Source organism: Nerophis ophidion, linkage group LG12, assembly GCF_033978795.1.
Source record: "Nerophis ophidion isolate RoL-2023_Sa linkage group LG12, RoL_Noph_v1.0, whole genome shotgun sequence".
In the NCBI taxonomy this organism is placed as follows: Eukaryota; Metazoa; Chordata; class Actinopteri; order Syngnathiformes; family Syngnathidae; genus Nerophis; species Nerophis ophidion.
The window spans coordinates 19023872-19045795 of NC_084622.1; the positions used below are offsets into that span (position 1 = coordinate 19023872).

Genomic DNA, 21924 nt, shown 5'->3' on the forward strand with positions numbered 1-21924 from the left:
GGAAGACCCAGGACATGTTTGGAGGACTATGTCTCGCAGCTGGCCTGGGAACGCCTCGGGATCCCTAAGAAGGAGCTGGACCAAGTTGCTGGGGAGAGGGAAGTCTGGGCTTCCTGCTTAGGCTCCTGCCCCCGTGACCCAACTTCGGATAAGCGGAAGAAGATGGATGGATGGATATATGACCTAATCATATTGTTTCTTCAACTTAAAAATAGCTGACCATTTTTTACCCCCTTCTCTGGGATTATATTCCCATTTTATATCTCGGACATCTGGTCACTTATAGCATATAAGAATATTATATTACTGTTAAGCAAACTATGAATAAAAAAGGTTTGTGTCCTTTATCATAGCTACACGTATGACAGAGAAGGGGGTGAGAATGAGTGGTATTCAGTGAAGTAAGATGAATGAAATGTGCTGACAGTTCATTGCTTCTGACAAATGAATTGCACTGAGTGGAGCGGATCACCACTCCAAGATGGCGGCCCTGCGTCACGTCAGCGCCAGTGCGCAGTAGCGCTCCATGCTGCTTCCCCTTACGACATGTCTATGATGCCACGGACACGAACCTCTTCCGTGTGTTTGCCATCATGTCAGTATAACTTCTAACACGCGGGAAGAACAAACACAGCAGCCAGCAGAAGGACTTGACGCAAGAAAGCGAAACAAGTAAATCCTCTGGCTAACTTCATATCGTGTTAAGTCAACAACTTATTTTTTGTCATTGGACAAGTCGTGACAAACTCACCGTGACTGAAGCCATCCTGTTTGCACTTTGCCCTACTTCCGCCCTGTCACGCCAACTCTCTTCGCTCTACAAAAAGCTCCCCCCATTTACTTCCGGGGTCATGATTAATACAGATGTTTTGTTAACGCTGTATTATAAAAATACAGACGTTTTGTTAACGCTATATTTAAAAAAATAATTTAAAAATGAAAAAATGTTTACAAACACAAGCTATGGGATGACGTAAGAGGAAACGTGAGGAAACGTGACCCCGGAAGTAAATGTGTCATGCCATTATTTCTTCTAAATTTTCCACAACAAAATATTTAAAATAAATTCAAAAGACTTTGAAATAAGATTTAAATTTGATTCTACAGATTTTCTAGATTTGCCAGAATAATTTTTTGGAATTTTAATCATAATAAGTTTGAAGAAATATTTCACAAATATTATTTGTCGAAAAAACAGAAGCTGAAATGAAGAATTAAATTAAAACGCATTTATTATTCTTTACAATAAAAAAATAAAAATTACTTGAACATTGATTTAAATTGCCAGGAAAGAAGAGGAAGGAATTTAAAAGGTAAAAAGGTATATGTGTTTAAAAATCCTAAAATCATTTTTAAGGTTGTATTTTTTCTCTAAAATTGTCTTTCTGAAAGTTATAAGAAACAAAGTTAAAAAAACAAATTAATTTATTTAAACAAGTGAAGACCAAGTCTTTAAAATATTTTTTGGGATGTTCAAATTATATTTCAGTTTTGTCTCTCTAAGAATTAAAAATGTCGAGCAAAGTGAGACCAGCTTGCTAGTAAATAAATAACATTTCAAAAATAGAGGCAGCTCACTGGTAAGTGCTGCTATTTGAGCTATTTTTAGAACAGGCCAGTGGGCGACTCATCTGGTCCTTACGGGCACCACGTTGGTGACCCCTGATATAAGACATGATATTATTTGAAATACAGTTTTTGTGTATGTTTGCACAAAGTATCCGCCTCCTGCCCGCATGCAGCTGAGATAGACTCCAGCACCCCCCGCCACCTCAAAAGGGACAAGCGGTATAAAATGGATGGATCAGATCGCTATCGTTGATACCATCCTGAATGGGATTGGAAAGAACATTGGTGGCGTCACACATCACTGATACAAACATGGCCTTTCATTACAACACTAATGATGACATAAAAGTCATAATTTGGACTTTTTCATGTAATCATTTCCACATTTTGTCACCTATTGCTGAGGTATTTATTTCAGGCGTGCAGTTCTGAGGAAAACAGCACAAGTTTATTCCCAGTCGACCCTCGCAAGAGCTTCATCCTTTCAAGATGAGGATCTGTTTGTGGTGCCAACTACAAATGTCCACCAGCTCACTGGGCCTTCTTCTTCTTCTTCCTGGACGAGGACGGAGTCACGCCGCCCCACACCTCCGTGTAGAGCAGCGTGCCCACGAAGACCACCGCCGTGCCCAGCCAATGCCACGGCGTGAAGGGGTTTTGGAAGTAGACGATGGAGAAGATGAGGCTGAGGAACTTCCTGAGGGTCACCACCAGGGTGACGGTGAGCGAGGCGCACTCTGTGGTTAGGATGAAGACGCCGCGGATGCAGACGTACCTGGAGGGCGGCGAGTTAAAGGCTTAAAGGAGGGAGTGGAGGGGGGGGGGGGGGGGGGGGGCAAGGATACTGAGTGATGATGTTGACCAGCAGGTAGATCCACATGACTGGAACACGCCCGTCAATGACAGGAACCAGCACTGGAGCTGGAAGGGAACACATCATGTAAATATATACATATATGTATATATTTGATTCACTTCCTGAAACATAGATAGAAAATCAATCAATCAATCAATCAATCAATCGTTTACTCATATAGCCCTAAATCACCAGTGTCTCAAAGGGCTGCACAAGCCACAACCACATCCTCAGCTCAGATCCCACATCAGGGCAAGGAAAAACTCAACCCGATGGGATGACAATTAGAAACCTTGGAGGGGAACACAGATGTATATACTTGTATACATGCATATTATATACTTGTATACATGCATGCTATATACTTGTATACATGCATGTTATATACTTGTATACATGCATGTTGTATACATGTATACATGCATGTTGTATACATGTATACATGCATGTTATATACTTGTATGAGTGCATTTTCATGAAAGGAAAACAACTAAAAATGCAAGTCATCACCATCACAGCAACTTATATTCTTGTCTTCATGGAAGAAACATGCTTGTATTATCATTAAACACATTTCACTTGTTAACCGCCATCCATGCATTTTCTACCGCTTATTCCCTTTGGGGTCGTGGGGCGCTGGTGCCTATCTCAGCAACAATCGGGCAGAAGGCGGCGCACACCCTGGACAAGTCGCCACCTGATCGCAGGCATGCTAACGTAAACATGCTAAATAGAGGCCAAATGGAGGGGTGTTTGTTGTGAATGTAGCAAATATAGTTCCTGGAACCACAAAGTGCTGATGATAAATTACACTTTGAGATCCATTGTGTGGGGCAGCACGGTGGAACAGGGGTTAGTGCGTGCGCCTCACAATACCAAGATCCTGAGTTCAATCCCAGGCGCCGGCTCTTTCTGTGTGGAGTTTGCATGTTCTCCCCGTGACTGTGTGGGTTCTACTCCAGCTTCCTCCCACCTCCAAAGACATACACCTGAGGATAGGCCCCTCCCACCTCTAAAGACATGCACCTGGGGATAGGCCCCTCCCACCTCTAAAGACATGCACCTAGGGATAGGCCCCTCCCACCTCCAAAGACATGCACCTGGGGTTAGGCCCCTCCCACCTCCAAAGACATGCACCTGGGGATAGGCCCCTCCCACCTCCAAAGATGTGCACCTGGGGATAGGCCCCTCCCACCTCCAAAGACATGCACCTGGGTTAGGCCCCTCCCACCTCCAAAGACATGCACCTGGGGTTAGGCTCCTCCCACCTCCAAAGACATGCACCTGGGGATAGGCCCCTCCCACCTCCAAAGACATGCACCTGGGGATAGGCCCCTCCCACCTCCAAAAACATGCACCTGGGGATAGGCCCCTCCCACCTCCAAAGACATGCACCTGGGGATAGGCCCCTCCCACCTCCAAAGACATGCACCTGGGGATAGGTTGATTGGCAACAGTAAATGGTCCCTAGTGTGTGAATGTTGTCCATCTGTGTTGGCCCTGTGATGATGAGGCGACTTGTCCAGGGTGTAAATTGCCTTCCGCCATGTGCAGCTGGGGAAGGCTCCAGCACCCCCCGCCACCCCAGAGGGGACAAGCGGTATTAAGAGAAGTGACTCACCAGTGTGGCTGAAGAGGACAGCGTGCTTGTAAATGTCAGAGGAGAGCAGCAGGAAGCCTGGCAGAGGCAGGAAGTGCTGCAAGGGACGCAAGACATGAGGACTAGAAGGAGCACAGACTTGGTGCAGAGCAACAAAGTGTAAATATTATTTAGCAAACTGGTAAGTGGGATGAAAGTGGTGTGATGGTGAAAAGTGTGATGCATCTGTGACTTTAGCAGAGTCCATTTTATTCTTCAAATGTGCTAAATAAGTCAAATGGATTGGAGATGTGTTTGTTAGCATTAAAGGAACAATAGCTGCATTGTTAGCATTAAGGGAGCAATAGCTACTTGCTTTGTTAGCATTAAAGGAGCAATAGCTGCTTTATTGGCATTAAAGGAGCAATAGCTGCTTGCTTTGTTAGCATTAAAGGACTAATAGCTACTTGCTTTGTTAGCATTGAAGGAGCAATAGCTGCATTGTTAGCATTAAAGGAGCAATAGCTACTTGCTTTGTTAGCATTAAAGAAGCAATAGCTACTTTGTTAGCATTAAAGGCGCTACTTGCTTTGTTAGCATTAAAGGAGCAATAGCTGCATTGTTAGCATTAAAGGAGCAATAGCTACTTGCTTTGTTAGCATTAAAGGAGCAATAGCTGCATTGTTAGCATTAAAGGAGCAATAGCTACTTGCTTTGTCAGCATTAAAGGAGCAATAGCTACTTGCTTTGTTAGCATTAAAGGAGCAATAGCTACTTTGTTAGCATTTAAGGAGCAATTGCTGCATTGTTAGCATTAAAGGAGCAATACCTACTTTGTTAGCATTAAAGGAGCAATAGCTACTTGCTTTGTTAGCATTAAAGGAGCAATAGCTACTTTGTTAGCATTAAAGGAGCAATAGCTGCATTGTTAGCATTAATGGAGCAATAGCTACTTTGTTAGCATTAAAGGAGCAATAGCTTCTTTGTCAGCATTAAAGGAGCAATAGCTTCTTTGTTAGCATTAAAGGAGCAATAGCTGCATTGTTAGCATTAAAGGAGCAATAGCTACTTGCTTTGTTAGCATTAAAGGAGCAATAGCTGCATTGTTAGCATTAAAGGAGCAATAGCTACTTGCTTTGTTAGCATTAAAGGAGCAATAGCTGCATTGTTAGCATTAAAGGAGCAATAGCTACTTTGTTAGCATTAAAGGAGCAATAGCTGCAGTGTTTGCATTAAAGGAGCAATAGCTACTTTGTTAGCATAAAGGAGCAATAGCTGCATTGTTAGCATTAAAGGATCAATAACTACTTGCTTTGTTAGCATTAAAGGAGCAATAGCTGCATTGTTAGCATTAAAGGAGCAATAGCTACTTGCTTTGTTAGCATTAAAGGAGCAATAGCTGTATTGTTAGCATTAAAGGAGCAATAGCTACTTGCTTTGTTAGCATTAAAGGAGCAATAGCTGCATTGTTAGCATCAAAAGAGCAATAGCTGCATTGTTAGCATTAAAGCAGCAATAGCTACTTGCTTTGTTAGCATTAAAGGAGCAATAGCTACTTGCTTTGTTAGCATTAAAGGAGCAATAGCTACTTGCTTTGTTAGCATTAAAGGAGCAATAGCTACTTGCTTTGTTAGCATTAAAGGAGCAATAGCTACTTGCTTTGTTAGCATTAAAGTAGCAATAGCTATTTGCTTTGTTAGAATTAAAGGAGCTATAGCTACTTTGTTAGCTATGGCTATGGCTAACAAAGTAGCTATGGCTATAGCATTAAAGGAGCAATAGCTATTTGCTTTGTTAGCATTAAAGGAGCAATAGACTTCCAATATGTGCTTTGTCAGCAGTGTTCCTGGTATGTCAGCAGTGTTCCTGGTACGTCAGCAGTGTTCCTGGTATGTTATCAGTGTTCCTGGTATGTCAGCACTGTTCCTGGTATGTTAACAATGTTCCTGGTATGTCAGCAGTGTTCCTGGTATGTCAGAATTGTTCCTGGTATGTTAGCAGTGTTCCTGGTATGTCAGCATTTTTCTTGGTATGTTAACAGTGTTCCTGGTATGTCAGCAGTGTTCCTGGTATGTCAGCAGTGCTGCTGGTATGTCAGCAGTGTTCCTGGTATGTCAGCATTGTTCTTGGTATGTTAGCAGTGTTCCTGGTATGTCAGCAGTGTTCCTGGTATGTCAGCAGTGTTCCTGGTATGTTAGCAGTGTTCCTGGTAAGTTAGCAGTGTTCCTGGTATGTCAGCATTGTTACTGGTATGTTAGCAGTGTTCCTGGTATGTTAGCAGTGTTACTGGTATGTCAGCAGTGTTCCTGGTATGTTAGCAGTGTTCCTGGTATGTCAGCATTGTTCCTGGTATGTTAATGTTCCTGGTATGTCAGCAGTGTTCCTGGTATGTCAGAATTGTTCCTGGTATGTTAGCAGTGTTCCTGGTATGTTAACAATGTTTCTGGTATGTCAGCAGTGTTCCTGGTATGTCAGCAGTGTTCATGGTATGTCAGAATTGTTCCTGGTATGTTAGCAGTGTTCCTGGTATGTCAGCATTGTTCTTGGTATGTTAACAGTGTTCCTGGTATGTCAGCAGTGTTCCTGGTATGTCAGCATTGTTCTTGGTATGTTAACAGTGTTCCTGGTATGTCAGCAGTGCTGCTGGTATGTCAGCAGTGTTCCTGGTATGTCAGCATTGTTCTTGGTATGTTAGCAGTGTTCCTGGTATGTCAGCAGTGTTCCTGGTATGTTAGCAGTGTTCCTGGTATGTTAGCAGTGTTCCTGGTATGTCAGCATTGTTACTGGTATGTTAGCAGTGTTCCTGGTATGTTAGCAGTGTTCCTGGTATGTAAGCAGTGTTCCTGGTATGTTAGCAGTGTTCCTGGTATGTCAGCATTGTTCCTGGTATGTTAACAATGTTCCTGGTATGTCAGCAGTGTTCCTGGTATGTCAGAATTGTTCCTGGTATGTTAGCAGTGTTCCTGGTATGTCAGCATTGTTCCTGGTATGTTAACAATGTTCCTGGTATGTCAGCAGTGTTCCTGGTATGTCAGAATTGTTCCTGGTATGTTAGCAGTGTTCCTGGTATGTCAGCATTGTTCTTGGTATGTTAACAGTGTTCCTGGTATGTTAGCAGTGTTCCTGGTATGTCAGCAGTGTTCCTGGTATGTCTGTTCCTGGTACGTCAGCATTGTTCTTGGTATGTTAACAGTGTTCCTGGTATGTCAGCAGTGTTCCTGGTATGTCAGCAGTGTTCCTGGTATGTCAGCAGTGCTGCTGGTATGTCAGCAGTGTTCCTGGTATGTTATCAGTGTTCCTGGTATGTCAGCACTGTTCCTGGTATGTTAACAATGTTCCTGGTATGTCAGCAGTGTTCCTGGTATGTCAGAATTGTTCCTGGTATGTTAGCAGTGTTCCTGGTATGTCAGCATTGTTCTTGGTATGTTAACAGTGTTCCTGGTATGTCAGCAGTGTTACTGGTATGTCAGCAGTGCTGCTGGTATGTCAGCAGTGTTCCTGGTATGTCAGCATTGTTCTTGGTATGTTAGCAGTGTTCCTGGTATGTCAGCAGTGTTCCTGGTATGTCAGCAGTGTTCCTGGTATGTTAGCAGTGTTCCTGGTATGTTAGCAGTGTTCCTGGTATGTCAGCAGTGTTCCTGGTATGTCAGCATTGTTACTGGTATGTTAGCAGTGTTCCTGGTATGTTAGCAGTGTTACTGGTATGTCAGCAGTGTTCCTGGTATGTTAGCAGTGTTCCTGGTATGTCAGCATTGTTCTTAGTATGTTAAGAGTGTTCCTGGTATGTCAGCAGTGTTCCTGGTATGTCAGCATTGTTCTTGGTATGTTAACAGTGTTCCTGGTATGTCAGCAGTGCTGCTGGTATGTCAGCATTGTTCTTGGTATGTTAGCAGTGTTCCTGGTATGTTAGCAGTGTTCCTGGTATGTCAGCATTGTTACTGGTATGTTAGCAGTGTTCCTGGTATGTTAGCAGTGTTCCTGGTATGTCAGCAGTGTTCCTGGTATGTTAGCAGTGTTCCTGGTATGTCAGCATTGTTCCTGGTATGTTAACAATGTTCCTGGTATGTCAGCAGTGTTCCTGGTATGTCAGAATTGTTCCTGGTATGTTAGCAGTGTTCCTGGTATGTCAGCATTGTTCCTGGTATGTTAACAATGTTCCTGGTATGTCAGCAGTGTTCCTGGTATGTCAGAATTGTTCCTGGTATGTTAGCAGTGTTCCTGGTATGTCAGCATTGTTCTTGGTATGTTAACAGTGTTCCTGGTATGTCAGCAGTGTTCCTGGTATGTCAGCAGTGTTCCTGGTATGTCAGTTCCTGTTATGTCAGCATTGTTTTTGGTATGTTAACAGTGTTCCTGGTATGTCAGCAGTGTTCCTGGTATGTCAGCAGTGTTCCTGGTATGTCAGCAGTGCTGCTGGTATGTCAGCAGTGTTCCTGGTACGTCAGCAGTGTTCCTGGTATGTTATCAGTGTTCCTGTTATGTCAGCACTGTTCCTGGTATGTTAACAATGTTCCTGGTATGTCAGCAGTGTTCCTGGTATGTCAGAATTGTTCCTGGTATGTTAGCAGTGTTCCTGGTATGTCAGCATTGTTACTGGTATGTTAGCAGTGTTCCTGGTATGTTAGCAGTGTTCCTGGTATGTCAGCAGTGTTCCTGGTATGTTAGCAGTGTTCCTGGTATGTCAGCATTGTTCCTGGTATGTTAACAATGTTCCTGGTATGTCAGCAGTGTTTCTGGTATGTCAGAATTGTTCCTGGTATGTTAGCAGTCTTCCTGGTATGTCAGCATTGTTCCTGGTATGTTAACAATGTTCCTGGTATGTCAGCAGTGTTCCTGGTATGTCAGGATTGTTCCTGGTATGTTAGCAGTGTTCCTGGTATGTCAGCATTGTTCTTGGTATGTTAACAGTGTTCCTGGTATGTCAGCAGTGTTCCTGGTATGTCAGCAGTGTTCCTGGTATGTCAGCAGTGCTGCTGGTATGTCAGCAGTGTTCCTGGTATGTCAGCAGTGTTCCTGGTATGTCAGTTCCTGGTATGTCAGCATTGTTCTTGGTATGTTAACAGTGTTCCTGGTATGTTAACAGTGTTCCTGGTATGTCAGCAGTGTTCCTGGTATGTTAGCAGTGTTCCTGGTATGTTAGCAGTGTTCCTGGTATGTTAGCAGTGTTCCTGGTATGTTAACAGTGTTCCTGGTATATCAGCAGTGCTGCTGGTATGTCAGCAGTGTTCCTGGTATGTCAGCAGTATTCCTGGTATGTCAGCATTGTTCTTGGTATGTTAACAGTGTTCCTGGTATGTTAACAGTGTTCCTGGTATATCAGCAGTGCTGCTGGTATGTTAGCAGTGTTCCTGGTATGTCAGCAGTGTTACTGGTATGTTAGCAGTGTTCCTGGTATGTTAGCTGTGTTCCTGGTATGTTAGCTGTGTTCCTGGTATGTTAGCTGTGTTCCTGGTATGTCAGCAGTGTTCCTGGTATGTCAGCAGTGTTCCTGGTATGTCAGCATTGTTCCTGGTATGTCAGCAGTGTTCCTGGTATGTTAGCAGTGTTCCTGGTATGTCAGCATTGTTCCTGGTATGTTAATGTTCCTGGTATGTCAGCAGTGTTCCTGGTATGTCAGAATTGTTCCTGGTATGTTAGCAGTGTTCCTGGTATGTCAGCATTGTTCCTGGTATGTCAGCATTGTTCCTGGTATGTTAGCAGTGTTCCTGGTATGTCAGCATTGTTCCTGGTATTTTAGCAGTGTTCCTGGTATGTCAGCATTGTTCTTGGTATGTTAACAGTGTTCCTGGTATGTCAGCAGTGTTCCTGGTATGTCAGCAGTGCTGCTGGTATGTCAGCAGTGTTCCTGGTATGTCAACAGTGTTCCTGGTATGTCAGCAGTGTTCCTGGTATGTCAGCAGTGTTCCTGGTATGTCAGCATTGTTCTTGGTATGTTAACAGTGTTCCTGGTATGTCAGCAGTGTTCCTGGTATGTCAGCAGTGTTCCTGGTATGTTAACAGTGTTCCTGGTATGTTAACAGTGTTCCTGGTATGTCAGCAGTGTTCCTGGTATGTCAGCAGTGTTACTGGTATGTTAGCAGTGTTCCTGGTATGTCAGCAGTGTTCCTGGTATGTTAGCAGTGTTCCTGGTATGTCAGCAGTGTTCCTGGTATGTTAGCAGTGTTCCTGGTGTGTTAGCAGTGTTCCTGGTATGTTAGCAGTGTTCTTGGTATGTTAGCAGTGTTCCTGGTATGTGAGTAAACTGAAGGCATAAACAACCAGGGATTGTGGGTGATTAGCATTAAAAGCATGACAAAGAAGTCTTTCAATGGCTGCGTGAAAAAATGTGCTCTAAATGGACTCACGTTATAAAAAAGAGCCTCCCTGGAGTGTTTTCCGTACTTCTTGTAGAGCGTCTCCTGGAAAATACCCATCCTGGCCGACATCAGCAGGGCAAAGGTCAACATGGCGATTCCTGAATGTGGATTGTGAAGCAGATTATTATTATTATTATATTATCATCAAGGACAATACACACGCTCATCTATTGCAGCCTGGATGATGGTGGGAGCTAGGGTTGTACTCTGTACCAGTACTAGCATAATGACTCAAAAGCGGTACTATACCCTGTTTGAAAAGTACCGCTTACACATACATACATATATGTGTGTGTATATATATATATATATATATATATATATATATATATATATATATATATATATATATATATGTGAGAGAATGGATGCATTTGGGTGTAAAAAGTCAAGATAAAGGTGAAGTTCTAACACTGAAACACCCTCAGGAAGAGCTGCTTTAAGACATGGCCAGCTAGCTAGCGGCTAACATCCATCCGCAGTGTTTTAGCTACTTCTAAATCACTAATCCTGGTCTCTAAGGCAACAAATAAAGTAAGTTTCTTACATCTAGCATTATCACTGGAGGACAAAGAATTGCTAAACATGCTTCACTACACACCCCAGGAGGATACAATAGCTCACTGCCGTCACAATGTAAACAAACGCCATGGGTGGATCTACACCTGACACCCACTGCAATGATACCAAGTATAAGAGCGGATCTAGTCGATGCTACTATGATTACATTGTTATTTTTTATCGTAACAAAATATTTTCCTTTTTTTTTAAATTCATATTATGTTTATAAAGTCAGTAAGTATGTCCCTGGACACATGAGGACTTTGAATATGACCAATGTATGATCCTGTAACTACTTGGTATCGACATGATCCATACCTAAAAGTGTGGTATCATCCAAAACTAATGTCAAGTATCAAAAAGAGAAGAATAAGTGATTATTACATTTGAACAGAAGTGTAGATAGAACATGTTGAAAGAGAAAATAAGCAGGTATTAACAGTAAATTAATAAGTGGATTAGAAATCAATTTTTACAGTTTGTCCCTCATAATGTGTAGAAATTAGTAGGTGTATAAATGACACAATATGCTACTGCAGACTAATTAGGAGTCTTTGTTTGTTTACTTACTACTAAAAGACAAGTTGTCTAGTATGTTCAACATGTTATTAAAGGACTAAATGACAATAATAAACATATGTTTCATCTACATTAACATTTGTTGTTACAATAAAGACAATAATGACATTTTTCGTGGTCCCCTTTAATGAGAAAAGTATGGAAATACATTTTGTTAGCAGTACAAACATATACCGTATTTCCTTGAATTGCCACCAGGGCGCTAATTATTTAAAAACCTCTTCTCACTCCGGCTCTTACCAAAGGCATGCGGTAGATTTAGGCCTGCGCTTAAAAATTTGAGTGTGATGTAAGGATACCCTCATGAAAAGCGCATTTAATAAAAAAAACGTTATTATGGTCTTAACTTTACTAATAAATGAAGTCCATGCGCAGCTCCTTCTGATCAAAAGCATCAATAACAAGTTTATAGAAGTCTTCCTTATCTTTCTTCAGTTTTAAAAGTCTCTCTGTCTCGATGGCGATCTTCCTTTATTACCTCCTGCTTCGATTGAAAGTCCAGTTTAGAAAACTGTTTTATTTTAGATATGTAATCCTCCATGTTAAAAGTGCAAACGAGAGGAAAAAATAAACGATCGCTACTCACTCTTGCTGCTTGTTGTCACTTCTTCTGCAGCCGAGTAGTCGCAAGAAGGATCACTAGCGCCCTCTACCACCAGGAGGCGGGAGACATTTAATGACTCATATTTGACACACGCAGCTACGGTATATTAATAAAACATAGCTGCTTACTGTTCTTTTTAGCATATTCAATAGCTTGGACCTTAAATCCTATTGAATAGCTCTTAATCTTCTTCCCTGTGGGCGATTTCAAATGATTGAAATCAGCCTCCTTCATTTTGAAAATTATGACAGGTGAAGTGTCACTCGTGACGTGACGAGTTTGACCCGGCTGAAATTCTAGACATGCGCTAATAAAAATAATATTTTGCAAAACAAGTTTGACCCGGCAGTAATTCTAGTCAGGCGCATACTATATACCCCGCGGCAATTCAAGGAAATACGGTAGGGATGGAGAGCAGCCTGCTTCCACTCACCTACAAGCCAGTGTAAGAAGGCGTGGAATCCTTCCTCCTCCGAGCCCTCCTGGGACATATTCTGTAAGAAAAACAAAGTTCTGTGACTTCCTCAGTGGAAAACCCAAGAAGAGAAACATGACAAGATGATTCACCACTTGCTTGGCGGACATGATGGTGCAGATGAAGATGCCGGCTGAAATCAACACTATGGACACATATTTGCTGGCTGAATATCTGCAGGAGGGTGAGGCGAGAAAAGAGGAGAGTTGACACGTTTGTGGAGAAGAAGAGAGTGAGAGCTGAGACCTTTTCTTCAGGATGATGATCCCCAGAACCATGTTGGCGATAAGAGAGCCCTGCAAGAAGACGCCAGGCACAAGTTAGCTGAGAGTCAGTCCACACCAGATACTTTGGAAACTTCTTCTTCATTCTTGACACTTTAAGTAAGGTAAGGTGCTGCCCATATGTGATTTATGTAAGTAAGGTGCTGCCCATATGTGATTTATGTAAGTAAGGTGCTGCCCATATGTGATTTATGTAAGTAAGGTGCTGCCCATATGAGATTTATGTAAGTAAGGTGCTGCCCATTGATATGTGATTTATGTAAGTAAGGTGCTGCCCATATGTGATTTATGTAAGTAAGGTGCTGCCCATATCTGATTTATGTAAGCAAGGTGCTGCCCATATGTGATTTATGTAAGTAAGGTGCTGCCCATATGTGATTTATGTAAGTAAGGTGCTGCCCATAAGTGATTTATGTAAGTATGGTGCTGCCCATATGTGATTTATGTAAGTAAGGTGCTGCCCATATGTGATTTATGTAAGTAAGGTGCTGCCCATATGTGATTTATGTAAGTAAGGTGCTGCCCATAAGTGATTTATGTAAGTATGGTGCTGCCCATATGTGATTTATGTAAGTAAGGTGCAGCCCATATGTGATTTATGTAAGTAAGGTGCTGCCCATATGTGATTTATGTAAGTAAGGTGCTGCCCATATGTGATTTATGTAAGTAAGGTGCTGCCCATATGTGATTTATGTAAGTAAGGTGCTGCCCATATGCGATTTATGTAAGTAAGGTGCTGCCCATATGTGATTTATGTAAGTAAGGTGCTGCCCATATGTGATTTATGTAAGTAAGGTGCTGCCCATATGTGATTTATGTAAGTAAGGTGCTGCCCATATATGATTTATGTAAGTAAGGTGCTGCCCATATGTGATTTATGTAAGTAAGGTGCTGCCCATATGTGATTTATGTAAGTAAGGTGCTGCCCATATGTGATTTATGTAAGTAAGGTGCTGCCCATATGTGATTTATGTAAGTAAGGTGCAGCCCATATGTGATGTATGTAAGTAAGTGCTGCCCATATGTGATTTATGTAAGTAAGTGCTGCCCATATGTGATTTATGTAAGTAAGGTGCTGCCTTTACGTGATTTATGTAAGTAAAGTGCTGCCATTATGTGATGTATGTAAGTATGGTGCTGCCCATATGTGATTTATGTAAGTAAGGTGCTGCCCATATGTGATGTATGTAAGTATGGTGCTGCCCATATGTGATTTATGTAAGTAAGGTGCTGCCCATATGTGATTTATGTAAGTAAGGTGCGGCCCATATGTGATTTATGTAAGTAAGGTGCTGCCCATATGTTATGTATGTAAGTAAGGTGCTGCCCATATGTGATTTATGTAAGTAAGTGCTGCCCATATGTGATTTATGTAAGTAAGGTGCTGCCATTATGTGATTTATGTAAGTAAGGTGCTGCCCATATGTGATTTATGTAAGTAAGGTGCTGCCCATATGTGATTTATGTAAGTAAGGTGCTGCCCATAAGTGATTTATGTAAGTAAGGTGCTGCCCATATGTGATTTATGTAAGTAAGGTGCTGCCCATAAGTGATTTATGTAAGTAAGGTGCAGCCCATATGTGATTTATGTAAGTAAGGTGCTGCCCATAAGTGATTTATGTAAGTAAGGTGCTGCCCAAATGTGATTTATGTAAGTAAGGTGCTGCCCATAAGTGATTTATGTAAGTAAGGTGCTGCCCATAAGTGATTTATGTAAGTAAGGTGCTGCCCATATGTGATTTACGTAAGTAAGGTGCTGCCCATAAGTGATTTATGTAAGTAAGGTGCTGCCCATATGTGATTTATGTAAGTAAGGTGCTGCCCATAAGTGATTTATGTAAGTAAGGTGCTGCCCATATGTGATTTATGTAAGTAAGGTGCTGCCCATAAGTGATTTATGTAAGTAAGGTGCAGCCCATATGTGATTTATGTAAGTAAGGTGCTGCCCATAAGTGATTTATGTAAGTAAGGTGCTGCCCATAAGGGATTTATGTAAGTAAGGTGCTGCCCATAAGTGATTTATGTAAGTAAGGTGCTACCATTATGTGATTTATGTAAGTAAGGTGCAGCCCATATACAATTTATGTAAGTAAGGTGCTGCCCATAAGTGATTTATGTAAGTAAGGTGCTGCCCATATGTGATTTATGTAAGTAAGGTGCTGCCCATAAGTGATTTATGTAAGTAAGGTGCTGCCCATATGTGATTTACGTAAGTAAGGTGCTGCCCATAAGTGATTTATGTAAGTAAGGTGCTGCCCATATGTGATTTATGTAAGTAAGGTGCTGCCCATAAGTGATTTATGTAAGTAAGGTGCTGCCCATATGTGATTTATGTAAGTAAGGTGCTGCCCATAAGTGATTTATGTAAGTAAGGTGCAGCCCATATGTGATTTATGTAAGTAAGGTGCTGCCCATAAGTGATTTATGTAAGTAAGGTGCAGCCCATATACAATTTATGTAAGTAAGGTGCTGCCCATAAGTGATTTATGTAAGTAAGGTGCTGCCCATAAGTGATTTATGTAAGTAAGGTGCTGCCCATATGTGATTTATGTAAGTAAGGTGCTGCCCATAAGTGATTTATGTAAGTAAGGTGCTGCCCATATGTGATTTATGTAAGTAAGGTGCGGCCCATATGTGGTTTATGTAAGTAAGGTGCTGCCCATATGTGATGTATGTAAGTAAGGTGCTGCCCATATGTGATTTATGTAAGTAAGGTGCTGCCATTATGTGATTTATGTAAGTAAGGTGCTGCCCATATGTGATTTATGTAAGTAAGGTGCTGCCCATATGTGATTTATGTAAGTAAGGTGCTGCCCATAAGTGATTTATGTAAGTAAGGTGCTGCCCATATGTGATTTATGTAAGTAAGGTGCTGCCCATATGTGATTTATGTAAGTAGGGTGCAGCCCATATGTGATTTATGTAAGTAAGGTGCTGCCCATAAGTGATTTATGTAAGTAAGGTGCTGCCCATATGTGATTTATGTAAGTAAGGTGCTGCCCATAAGTGATTTATGTAAGTAAGGTGCTGCCCATATGTGATTTATGTAAGTAAGGTGCTGCCCATATGTGATTTATGTAAGTAAGGTGCTGCCCATATGTGATTTATGTAAGTAAGGTGCTGCCCATAAGTGATTTATGTAAGTAAGGTGCAGCCCATATATGATTTATGTAAGTAAGGTGCTGCCCATAAGTGATTTATGTAAGTAAGGTGCTGCCCATAAGTGATTTATGTAAGTAAGGTGCAGCCCATATGTGATTTATGTAAGTAAGGTGCTGCCCATAAGTGATTTATGTAAGTAAGGTGCTGCCCATAAGTGATTTATGTAAGTAAGGTGCAGCCCATATGTGATTTATGTAAGTAAGGTGCTGCCCATAAGTGATTTATGTAAGTAAGGTGCTGCCCATAAGTGATTTATGTAAGTAAGGTGCTGCCCATATGTGATTTATGTAAGTAAGGTGCTGCCCATAAGTGATTTATGTAAGTAAGGTGCTGCCCATATGTGATGGAATCATGGTCTGGTGAGTGTGATTCTAATGAGCCCACGGTGGCGTTGAAACTGTTGATGTCTTACTGATCTGAAGATCATGTGCAGCGGCATGGCGATGTTGAAGTTGAGCGCGTAGTTGTTGATGACGCTGACTGTGAAGAACATGGTCACCATGATCACATAGTTCCTGGGTGGGAAACACAGAAATTACATGACCGTGCTGTTTTTCCGCCGCCACAGATTGTCAGGACAATACCTGATAGGGATGGCGGGTCCCTTCCTGCCCAGCTTTGTTTCAAAGATGAATCCCTCCAGCGCGATGAACACAAACTGGGCAAATGTCACAATGTTGCCGCATCCTGGGAAATCCCTGGACAAGGACAAGACTGACACTTCATTTGATGCGTGCAACTCCGCATCCCATGAATGTTTGTGGCGCCCCCTGTGGCTTATGCCAAAACTGCTTTGGAAGACGTGTTAGCATACCGTATTTCCTTAAATTGCCACCAGGGCGCTAATTATTTAAAAACCTCTTCTCACTCCGGCTCTTACCAAAGGCATGCGGTAGATTTAGGCCTGCGCTTAAAAATTTGAGTGTGATGTAAGGCTACCCTCATGAAAAGCGCATTTAATAAAAAAAACGTTATTATGGTCTTACCTTTACTAATAAATGAAGTCCATGCGCAGCTGCTTCTGATCAAAAGCATCAATAACAAGTTTATAGAAGTCTTCCTTATCTTTCTTCAGTTTTAAAAGTCTCTCTGTCTTGATGGAGATCTTCCTTTATTATCTCCTGCTTCGATTGAAAGTCCAGTTTAGAAAACTGTTTTATTTTAGATATGTAATCCTCCATGTTAAAAGTGCAAGCTAGAGGAAAAAATAAAGGATCGCTGCTCACTCTTGCTGCTTGTTGTCGCTTCTTCTGCAGCCAAGTAGTCGCAAGAAGGATCACTAGCGCCCTCTACCACCAGGAGGCGAGAGTCATTTAATGACTCATATTTGACACACGCAGCTACGGTATATTAATAAAACATAGCTGCTCACTGTTCTTTTTAGCATATTCAATAGCTTGGACCTTAAATCCTACTGAATAGCTCTTAATTGTCTTCCCTTAATGCGATTTCAAATGATTGAAAGCAGCCTCCTCCATTTTGAAAATGATGACAGGTGAAGTGTCACTCGTGACGTGACGAGTTTGACCCGGCGGAAATTCTAGACATGCACTAATAAAAATAATATTTTGCGCAACGAGTTTGACCAGGCGTTAATCCTGAGCCGGCAATAATGCGCTAATTATTTTGCAAAACGAGTTTGACCCGGCAGTAATTCTAGACAGGTGCATACTATATACCCGGCGGAAATTCAAGGAAATACGGTATATGTCAAACAGATATTGCTAAAGCGTTACGACCATTGAACAAATGCTTAATGACTTATAGAAAATTAGTTGCTAAGCTCCAGAAAACAAGTTTTAGCCAAAGTTGCCCAAATTCCACACACCCATGCTTGTCAGTCCCGTAAAGATGTGTACCAAACTTTGTGGCCATTTGGCCTTAAGGTAAACGTTACAGTGTTCTGTAAAGCTATGTGAGAAATTTCAAGTCATCTGACTCGTAGGGTTCAGTAAGAGCACCACCAGGTGGTGTATTTCTCAGAAAAATTATAGCACAAGTATTAGCATTGTAACCCGTGGTGTGAGGCGAGAAAAGTTAGCACTTTAGAAAATATATTTTTACAGCGGTACCTCAACTTAAGAGTATTTTGAGGTACTAGCTGTCTCCCGCCTAATTGTTAAATTTTGAGTTGCAAGCAAAAATGTAAGTCAGAATTTGGAGGTAATCTTCCTTTTTCAGTGTCCCATTTACTCTCTGTAAAGGACCAGTTCCATTGGCAGCAAAACAAGCCCAGAGCATAATACTACCACCACCATACTTGACGGTAGGTCTGGTGTTCCTGGGATTAAAGGCCTCACCTTTTCTCCTCCAAACATATTGCTGGGTATTGTGGCCAAACTGCTCCATTTCTGTTTCATCTGACATCACATGGACAAAGATAAGACCATCTGGACTAAAGTTCTGTGGTCAGATGAAACAAAAAAATGAGCAATGTAATTGGTTTAATGGTTTACAATTATCAATCAAATATTGGAGACTGCTTAAGAGTACAAAAGCCCTTAAATTGATATTTTTGCTAAAAACATTTAAAGTGATTTAGGTAACCCTTTTTGTCTTTTTTTTCTTCTTCCTAATTGTATTATTCTATCTGTATTTGCTTTTGTTTTCTTTGCGTGACACATGTACAAAAAGAGAAGTCTAAGAGTATTTTTTATATTAAACAAGGTAAAATATGTGTTAGATTATAGGGCAATGCGTATATTGTATTGTGCACTTATATTGTCATATATCAGATACTGTGTGGAAGTGTGGGGGAACACACATAAGAGGAACATAAAGGCATTGTATCAACTACAGAAAAGAGCTCTAAGGATTATTCATAAAGTAGATTACTTAGAACACACTAACATATTATTTATTAACTCTGGACTATTGAAACTTCAGGAGCTAGTAAAGCTACAGACATTGTGTGTCATGTTTAAGGCTAAAAGTAAAACATTATCAGCAAATTTACAAAAAAATGTTTGTCATCAATTCTGAGAATACAGAGCGTATAAGAAAAGGTCATTTCAAAGAGCAAAATTCAAGGACCACTTTAAAACAAGTGTGTACATCAGTGCTGGGGGTAAAGTTGTAGAATTCTCTTTACAATGAGATAAAATACTGTAAAAATATATTCCAATTGAAAAAAAATATAAAGATAGAACAATAAGATCATTTGGACAGCAATAAGTGTTTACATTTTGCTTTTTATTTATTATTTTACTTATGTCTGGATTTGTATAATTCCGTGAGATGTGTATTATTATTATTATTATAATATACACCTGTCTTACTGACAGGATGCAGTGTGTCTCATAACAATGTGACCTCGGACTATGTTAAGGTAACGTGTGGAGTTCCCCAGGGTTCGGTCCTTGGCCCTGCACTCTTCAGCATCTACACGCTGCCGCTAGGTGACATCATACGGTGTTAGCTTTCACTGTTATGCTGATGACACCCAACTCTACATGCCCCTAAAGCTGACCAACACGCCGGACTGTAGTCAGCTGGAGGGGTGTCTTCATGAAATTAAACAATGGATGTCCGCTAATTTTTTGCAACTTAACGCCAAAAAAAGGGAAATGCTGATTATCGGTCCTGCTAGACACCGACCTCTATTTAGTAATAGAACTCTAACATTTGACAACTAAACAATTAAACAAAGCTACTCGGTAAAGAATCTGGGTATTATCTTCCACCCAACTCTCTCCTTTGAGTCACACATTAAAAGCGTTACTAAAACGGCCTTCTTTCATCTCCGTAATATCGCTAAAATTCGCTCCATTTTGTCCACTAGCGACGCTGAGATCATTATCCATGCGTTTGTTACGTCTCGCCTCGATTACTGTAACCTATTATTTTGGGGTCTCCCCATGTCTAGCATTAAAAGATTACAGTTGGTACAAAATGCAGCTGCTAAACTTTTGACAAGAACAAGAATGTTTGATCATATTACGCCTATACTGTATATACCTTTATATACATACATATATACTTATACTGTATATACCTTTATATACATATATACATACATATATACCTATACTGTATATACCTTTATATACATATATACATACATATATACCTATACTGTATAAACCTTTATATACATACATATATACCTATACTGTATATACCTTTATATACATATATATCTATACTGGCTCACCTGCACTGGCTTCCTGTGCACTTAAGATGTGACTTTAAGGTTTTACTACTTAGGTATAAAATACTACACGGTCTAGCTCCATCCTATCTTACTGATTGTATTGTACCATATGTCCCGGCAAAAAATCTGCCTTCAAAGGACTCCGGCTTATTAGTGATTCCTAGAGCCCAAAAAAAGTCTGCGGGCTATAGAGCGTTTTCCGTTAGGGCTCTAGTACTCTGGAATGCCCTCCCGGTAACAGTTGGAGATGCTACCTCAGTAGAAGCATTTAAGTCTCACCTTAAAACTCATTTGTATACTCTAGCCTTTAAATAGACCTTCTTTTTAGACCAGTTGATCTGCCGCTTCTTTTCTTTTTCTCCTCTGTCCCCCCCTCCCTTGTGGAGGGGGTCCGGTCCGATGACGATGGATGAAGTAGTGGCTGTCCAGAGTCGAGACCCAGGATGGACCGCTCGTCGGGACCCAGGATGGACCGCTCGCCTGTGTATCGGTTGGGGACATCTCTACGCTGCTGATCCGACTCCGCTTGGGATGGTTTCCTGTGGACGGGACTCTTGCTGCTGTCTTGGATCCGCTTTGAACTGAACTCTCGCGGCTGTGTTGGAGCCACCAGGGATTGAACTTTCACAGTATCATGTTAGACCCGCTCGACATCCATTGCTTTCGGTCCCCTGATTGATATTTTCTCTGTTTGGTTTATACTTTATTAAGTTTTGCACTTGTGTTTTTCTTGTGTTGTTTGATTGTTTCATTACATTTGGATGTATTTGTTGGTTTAAATGATATCCATGAAGTAAAATAATGTATAATGTCAAAGGGGGCAGGAAACTATAAGATTTTTCTTCATCCTGCTCCTTCTCAGGCATTGTTGTGTGAATTTAAATTGTATAATTGAGGTATAATTGTGTATCGATCAAAATGCACATCAATGAAGGAGACAAATAAAAAAATAAATTAAATGTTGAAAGTGCCTTGACTTTTGTGTGAATTATAAATGTATGTTTGTTGTCTAATTAAAATTAAAAAAAAAAAATAATATTAACTTCATCCACTTCCCGTGTCCCACACACAACACGTGTCATTTCCTGTGTCCACCGCCCTTAAGTTCCCCTTACAATGGTTCCGGTATTGTCCTGAGAAACCATCCATTTCCTACCGCTTATTCCCTTTGGGGTCGCTGGTGCCTATCTCAGCTACAATCGGGCGGAAGGCGAAGTACACCCTGGACAAGTCGCCACCTCATCGCAAGGCCCTAAGTAACCAATACGTGACAATTATTACTCCCCAACTACGCAGAAACCTCTCCAAACGTGCTCATTGGTTTGCACTTCGTTTGTGCAGCAAACATGTTTGGTCTAACTATTATCATGTTGAAGTTATTATTACCAAATAATGATGGACCTTCTCCAAATTACAAGTATCAGTGAGCGTGTGCCACTAACCTCACCAGCAGCTCCAAGGACACCACATTGCTGCAGCAGCCGACAAAAACAAGTATAATAGCAACAACAGTGCCCATTGCTGCTACTTATAGTACCCGACTTGGTGTGGTTAATGTGAGGTGTTTTCACAGGTCGACCATGGCTGCTGTTTGGCTTAATCAACACCAACTCCGCTAAATCATGTCCAGGTCCGCGTTACCGGGGTCCGGAGGATCATGGGAGTTGTAGTTTGAATGGAAAACATAGGAAAATGGGATGCACAGTCAATATTCTTTCAGAGATTTGACGGTAATTTATACACTAT

The 21924-nt window shown here is 41.2% G+C and overlaps 1 protein-coding gene across 1 annotated transcript; it reads right to left on the reverse strand.

Moving 5' to 3' along the window:
- Positions 1 to 1954: 1954 nt before the first annotated feature.
- Positions 1955 to 21843, reverse strand: slc35b4 (solute carrier family 35 member B4). The gene is made up of 10 exons (XM_061916996.1): positions 21621 to 21843; positions 16610 to 16723; positions 16438 to 16540; positions 12826 to 12875; positions 12672 to 12753; positions 12538 to 12598; positions 10349 to 10458; positions 4047 to 4122; positions 2415 to 2490; positions 1955 to 2344 (listed from the first exon to the last, which is right to left on the reverse strand). The coding sequence occupies exons 1-10, from the start codon at positions 21695 to 21697 to the stop codon at positions 2101 to 2103; spliced, it is 993 nt and encodes a 330-aa protein (XP_061772980.1). The 5' UTR covers positions 21698 to 21843; the 3' UTR covers positions 1955 to 2100.
- Positions 21844 to 21924: the final 81 nt, after the last annotated feature.